Source organism: Branchiostoma floridae, chromosome 19 (genome assembly GCF_000003815.2).
Source record: "Branchiostoma floridae strain S238N-H82 chromosome 19, Bfl_VNyyK, whole genome shotgun sequence".
In the NCBI taxonomy this organism is placed as follows: Eukaryota; Metazoa; Chordata; class Leptocardii; order Amphioxiformes; family Branchiostomatidae; genus Branchiostoma; species Branchiostoma floridae.
In genome coordinates, this window is record NC_049997.1 from 15,810,193 (window position 1) to 15,817,558 (window position 7,366).

The 7,366-nt window shown below is 40.5% G+C and overlaps 1 protein-coding gene across 1 annotated transcript in view; it reads right to left on the reverse strand.

The window, feature by feature from the left end:
- Positions 1–7,360, reverse strand: part of LOC118406527 (large neutral amino acids transporter small subunit 1-like) — an 18,840-nt gene extending 11,480 nt beyond the window's left edge. The window contains exons 1-6 of the mRNA XM_035806588.1: positions 7,149–7,360; positions 4,604–4,729; positions 4,033–4,138; positions 1,926–1,970; positions 1,591–1,714; positions 337–440 (exon numbers count right to left, since the gene is read on the reverse strand). Coding sequence (XP_035662481.1) covers positions 337–440; positions 1,591–1,714; positions 1,926–1,970; positions 4,033–4,138; positions 4,604–4,729; positions 7,149–7,221 — 578 coding nt within the window. The 5' untranslated portion in view covers positions 7,222–7,360. The remainder of the gene's footprint in view (positions 1–336; positions 441–1,590; positions 1,715–1,925; positions 1,971–4,032; positions 4,139–4,603; positions 4,730–7,148) is intronic.
- Between the last annotated feature and the right edge of the window lie 6 nt (positions 7,361–7,366).

The following is a 7,366-nucleotide window of genomic DNA, read 5'->3' on the forward strand; positions in this document are numbered from 1 at the left end:
CATATTTCCTTGTGTGTGTAGTGTGGTGGGTCTTCACAGCTGAGGCCGGTCGTGGGTCATGTGACAGGAAGCGGTCAGAGGTATCATCTAAAATAACGCTAGATCCTTATGTTACTTAATTAACGGCAGCCAACGGGCCCGAAAATAACTCTATGTTGGCGAAAATAGATTGTAGTACCACCATGAGCGGGCCATGTGGTTTGGATAATGGTCCTACTCGGCCGGCTGACTCCCCTAGCGTACTATTGGCTCTATTTGACCAATTTCTACAATTAGACCACCAAACCACGGAGCCTGGTAGAGGCTAGGATGTAACCTGCTTAGGAGGATGTTTACCTTGAGAATGCGAGAGTGTTGGTCAGTAGAGTCGCAAATGTAGAAACAGCCACCGCCACTGGTATGACCCAACTCATAGTACCGAGTAGACGGTCGGCGAACGTCTGACAAAAAATAAACATTGATGTCGATTGATCTTAAATGAATGAATAACTTTTATTAACGTGTCATGCGCTTGAACGCCCAGCCCACGTGGGCTTATAAGACACATATAATGTAAATTATAAGTTATAGGGTATAAGGACTGCAACCCTTTCCGGTAGCGTACATGTTGGGTGAGCGACACAGCCGGAAATGAACTCACGGCTTCTAGTCCCAGAGGCAGGGCCGCTAGCCACTGAACTATACACGCTTCCGTATCTGTATACGCTACGGCCGCGTGCACGTGGCGCGTTGAATACACCCGATCCTTCGATCTCGGAAATTAAGCAACGCTCGGAAAGTTCTTGGATGGGAGACCCACAATCAAGGACGACCGGATTGCTGTAGCCTTACGAAGCTTTCAACGAAATCGTCTTCCGGGAGGGACGTAAAACGGGGGTCCCGTGCTCGAGGAGGTGCCTCGACCACGTTAAACAGCCCCATTTCTCAACACATCGGGTACTTACTGGCTGGCCAAATACACCAGATATTATCATTATTATTATTATCGCTACACAATGATAACAAAGGTGGATCCGCTAAAAACAAATTGAGGTCTTACAGATTGTTCAAGTCCACCTATAACGTAGAACAATACCTGGATATCGACAATATTCGGCACAGGACGGCCGTCACAAAACTTCGAATCAGCTGCCACAAATTACACATTGAAACCTGAAGACATAACCGCACTCCTCTAGAACAAGGAATATGTAGATACTGCAATCTAGATTAAGTTGGAAGACGGACATCATTTTGTAGTAGAATGTAGTTTGTACAAGAAAGAGAGAGCTGAACTCTATATAGCTACAGACTAATAGAACCCATGTTCCCCCACTTCATACAACTATATATATATAGTAAGTAATATGGACAAATTTACATTCCTTATGAAGCTAGACAAACCTTTTCTTATAAAACATATCTGTTCTTACCTTTTCAATATCACTAAGAAACGAGAAGAAGCCGAATGTACGCAGTAGAATACGATTCTTGAGTAGTGTAGATTCATTGTATCATGTTGTATCATTTGTTGTGACCTGTACTGAACCCAGTGGGTATGTATGTACAATAGAGGTCTTCATTCATGATCATTATTATCCGTATACCCACCACTGCGACAGCATCTGATGCGAGCATTTCCGCAGGAGTCATCGCAGTGAAGTAAGCGATGTTCGTCAGCACAAAGATGACTGTCACCAGAGGCATGGAGATAGCGATACTCTGTACAAGGTTTCTGGAGGAAAATTAAAACATTAAATTAATAACAACATAATACATAAAATCAATGAATAACATAGATCAAAATTTCTATTTAAGATAATTTGAAGCATTCAAATTAATATCTACAGTTAACAAATTGATAAATGTATCACTCATATATTTTACTTAAATTACTTGTAATAATTTATTCTAATGAATTACTAGTAGTTACTTTTATACATTACCTTGTTGGGTCTTTTAGTTCCTCGGTCATAGTGTTGAGGGTCTGCCTGTAGTAACAAAAACAAAAACAAAAACAAACAAAAACAGTAATTTACAGTTCAGTACATACCCAATATGTTAGTAACTTATAAAGTATTTTTGTCTTGGAAATAACACATTCATATCGATTAATTATAGACGTCAACATCTTTGTATAACTGTAGTTGTGACGTAAATTATAGACGAACGTGAATTTGAAAATCAATCAAGAAGGTAACATGCACGATAAGCATATCTTAAGACATGTTACATATACATTCGCATAATTCCACCAGGTGCCATTATACCGCAACCTCAAAAAACGTTGTTATAGAGGCCTTCGCAAGATTGTCTTCAACACCTAAATATCTGAATTACATTTAGAATATTTAACCTTCAGTGTTCAAGACAATCTTGGGAAGACCTCTATACTAACGCTTTTTGAGGTGGCGGTATTATGGCACCTGGTGGAATTATGATAGTTGATGTTGCACAATGGCAATATGGCCAGAAATCATAAGTATCGTCGAAAATAATGAAGCCATATGCACATTTTCAACCATGAACATTCCGAATTCTAACTGTCAATGTTTCCATTATATGAAGTAATTCGAGTAATTTCTATACGGCAGAAGTGCACGACGGGGGCAAATTTACAAAAGGAAACAGCCATTTTGAAATGGATGAAGTCAAGCTAGGGACTTACCAATTCAAACTAGGGGCACTCACAAGCCATAACTTGGCCAAAAATACAAATCGCACTGGTATAAGATTTCATATCAAGTTTCACATAGTTGGGCTCTTCTACAAATTTAAAGTCGTCCTATATAAACTAGAGGGGACTCATGCTAGGCGTATGCCTTAAAGAGTGACCTTTGCCCTTTAGTTCTGCCTACAAGGTAGCAGAACACAGTATTTATCCGCGAACCCCGGGGGTCTATGACGTGGGTACATAAAGCAGTGCGGATAAACTTGTTGAAGGAGAGGTAAAAAGCTTTATCTGATGATGAGTGGCAGCCAGTGGACTCTGAGACTGTATGGTTTGGATTGGATTGTGAAAGGTTTCTATTTCGTGTATAAATGCGCCCCATTACGCAACTGCCCTTCTAGTGTGAGTCGGCTGCAGTTATGTGACCTCAGCAGAGCGGCGTTTCAAAGTGGGCATGAGAAGGCGATCCGCCGACAGGATTTTGTTGTTTTTCAATATTTTGTGGCTTGTACTAGCCTCCATAGCAGGCTCTCTATGGCCTTTTTTTGGCACTTTTGCTGGCCATTTCTTTTTGTACTGGGTCGCTGATTGCTGGCCTTTTCTGACAGCCGGCCATTTTAGAGCCTGCATAGAAACGGTGCTACAAAGTCATATAAAAAAACGATTAGGGCGATTAACAAGGAGGTGCAAATTTCCTGCCTGCCGTGGACGGCTAATAAACTGCACGCATCTCCGCCGGACGCGGACAGTGCGCTGTCACGCCCCGTGTGCACTGACCCGACAATTCTCTAACGGTTTCGGGGACAAACTGCTTTTTAAAAACACAGAAGTGAAAACTTACCAGTTCGACGTTCTTTCGGTACGTTCGGCGTGTTTGGTAAACAAGCATGCTCTATGCAAATGACCAGATGGCGGCCGGCCGGCGCGCGTCGCCCGAGTTGTAAACGGTGCTACAAAGTCATATCAAAAAACGATTAGCCATTCATCTGCCCTATTAACACATACGTTAGGAATAATTCACAACTCCGTGAGAGGCAATTCGCATGTCGGCTGTAGCACCGTTTCCATTCAGGCTCTAAAATGTCCGGCTGTCAGAAAAGGCCAGCAATCAGCGACCCAGTACAAAAAGAAATGGCCAGCAAAAGTGCCAAAAAAGGCCATAGAGAGCCTGCTATCATCATCATCATCGCATCCGGGCGTGCTGGTTGCACGGACGGCCATATGGAGGCTAGCTTGTACCCTGAACTCGAACATATCCATTCTTGGTATTCCAAAAGTGCACTCTACTATTTTTTCCGCGTCGAAGCCAATCACCTTGAGGCCCTTAATTATAGAAATCCCCATAGGCCGAAAACTGTGTTCTGCTAGTACTACAAACCCACCATCCGCTGTAAGCCCAAAGCGCAGAATAAAATGACACCATGGCGTCACCAACGTTAGATGTGGTCCCGTCAAACACGTTGTCTGGCTCAAAGTTGACTGTGTTTCCTAAATTGATACAAAATAACGACAGATTGGAATAGCGTTATCAATTGATTTTATACTAAGATCTGACTAATATATCAATATTAAACGTTTACGTTTAGTGTAAACAGATGATTACACAATATCTTTGGAGTAAAAGAGAATATTCTTATCTACATCTCAGTTTCCCTTCAAATTATATGTACAGCAGAAAAATGAATGAATGGAAAAGAGAATGGGCATTGAATGAATGAAGAAAGGAAGAAAGGAAGAAATCATTGAATGAATAAATGAAAGGAAGGATGAATGAAGGACGGAGAGATTGATGAATGAATGACTTAAAACAAATACATAAAGGAAAATAAATGTCAATACCTAATTAGTAATGGTGTCAAACTGTCAATGATAAATTGTATAAGAGAATTATGAATCGTATAGTCATCTAAAGAACTTACATCACGCTTTATACACAATTGCAATTAATCTTACCTTTAGCAAGCTGAATTCCACCGAAGACTATGATAATCCCAAGTGCTCCAACCTTCAGAAACGTCAAAACGTTGTTCAGTTGCGCCGCCAAGCGGACACTGTAGCAGTTTGCAAATCCCACCAGACCTGTAATGGTATGTGTTATCGATACTTAAAATTAAAGCCATACTACGTAATTATTTGCGCTCAAATTTGAAATATTCTAGAACTAAGAAATCTCAGATTTACTACCACTTTTTGACACTTTTGTGTTATAATTTCACGTTTGCAACGTAAAGAGTTCATCACACTCCAGGCACAGGCTACAGGGCAAATTTTCTTCTTTGAAAACACTCACACAGTTTTTTTTTACTTCAGAATAGGATACAATCATGAACTTAGTCTATTCAGTAGGGTATCAATAAGCTGAGGTTATCTTCAAAACTGCAAGAAATCTTGCAAAGATTACGTATTACAAAAACCATGGTGAAACTACCACCAGACACCCCGCTGTGCAGTCAGGCACACAAGACAGTGATAAGCCAGATGTGGGCGTGTTTCCCTAGGAAGCATGGAGGTCCATGAAGGAAGGTCACAGTTTGTAGACATGTTTGTATGATGCACTGATGTTGCAAATTCTCTGACTGAGCCTTGGTATTCAATGCTAAATGTTAGATTTAGCTTACTATGTAAAGAAATGGCAGGAAAATCAACTTTTTGTATTGTCCAAATATTACATAGCAGAGCTTTAAATGACTGGGATCATAAACCTAACTCAAAAACAAAAACAGACCTTGTGTATTTATAAACGTAATGCTGTTTTTTTTATGTTACCTTCACAGAAGGGAACATATTGTTTTTGCTTTGTTTCTTCTTCTTTTCCGCACAAATAAGGTCAACGACCTGGACCAGACGGCTGTCAACATGGTAACCGGTAAAGTAGCAGGCACCATGTGGTGTTCGGTTACATAATGTAGCAAATGTCAGATCTAGAGGGGCTCGGGTCACTACATTTAGAAATGTGTTCAAATAAGAATGAACAAAACAGTTGCCAGTGTTAGACTACAACATGTGAAGGTAACATTCTGTATTTGCTTGCAAATATTACCTTTCTAGTTTTATATTGTATTGATAGTCTCCGGCTTGTTGGGTAGCTCTAACTGTATTTCTCTCTATACAGTAGAATAAATCAAATCAAATAAAAATCATGATTTTGTAATCATGCTTGAGATATCTGGCTGTTTCAGACTCAAAGGGAAAATGATTTGACTTGTTATAGAATTTGCGTATAGCCAGAAAACTGTGTACATTCAGCTTGTATCAAATTGTCTGATACTATCGAACGTGGAAATAACACTCTATACTCCAAACTCCACACTCCACCAAGGTGTAAAAATGGCGTCATGTATGGTGTAAAACTGGTAGGGCGTTCGGCTTGGAATCTAGAGGTCCCGAGTTCGATCCCCGCCCTGCCCCCGACGTTGTGCCCTTGGGAAAGGCACTTAACACGACTTTTGGGTACCTGACTTCGGTCGGGGAGGTAAAAGAAAACACTACCTTTACCTTCTGTCTGTACTATGTATGTGACAAAAATTGTCTGTGTAGTACGTAACTCAAAGAACTTGTCAGGGTGTTAAACTCAAAACATATGCTTTCGTCAACGGCACCAAGCATAATCAAGACCAGGCACACAGCCAGTAGTCTGACCATGGTTCAAGCCCTCAGTTGTTAGGTCATAAACAAACCTTCCCCACTATGAAACACGTCTTGGTTTGTTTACTAAAGGCCTTCAAATGTCAATTATGTTTAACGAACACGCCCTTGGTAAAGCATATATACAGGTCGTCGGCAAAATCTAATTGAGTTTGTTTAATTACGTTGACCACTTACAATGCATCGGTATTCAACTGTATTTTTTAAGCTTATTAGTTAGAAACAAATATAGAATGCGTTCTTTTAATCATAAATTTCCAAGGCGGTCCTTTTCTAGCCTGGTTACCATAGTAGTAGCCGTTGAGCCAGCGACCACTACGGAGGATAATACCAAGGCTATATATTTCCGCTAGCAAGGCTGCGATAGCCAAATGGCCGTTTAGTGACAAAAATTGATTTTTGTGTGACCCTTGCTTTCATACCTGGAATATGATGCAATATGTATACGTATTACATGCTTGTAAGTCGCAAAATGCACAAACCGAAAACAGTTCTTTGTCGGGGGAAAATTCGAATACTAGGTTCATAAATTTGGATTTAATCACCGAGCAAATCTATCGGGAGCAAATGCAGTACTCAACGGCACAACAGTGTCATTGACCCCGTTTGAATTGATGTTCTTATAATTGTTTTTAAAGCACGGCGGCTTTCATAGAATAATTCAAACGCATTCGCAAAAGTTCAAATACCAGATTCCAAAGTTGATATCAATCGTGGTCTTACGTTGGTTTTTAAACTTTTCAAATTGTCATCTTCTGGCGCATTCTACATTGAACTGTTTTTTTGTGTGTGTGTGGGTATGACATGAAAGATATGTGTGTTTTATTCTCTTATACTCTATTTACACACTTACCTAGGCATAGAGCCGCAACAAGACGAACAGCCAAGTACGGTGCCGGACAGGGAGTAAAGAAAGGGTACAGCATATACTGTGCAGCAGTTATCGACACAACAGCCGTTGCACAAGGTCCTCCAATAATGAAATTCTGCCAGATCCTGACAAAAGCCACCCATGGTCCAAAAATCTCATGTAGATAGGTGTATGTTCCGCCAGATTTGGGGATGGTTGTG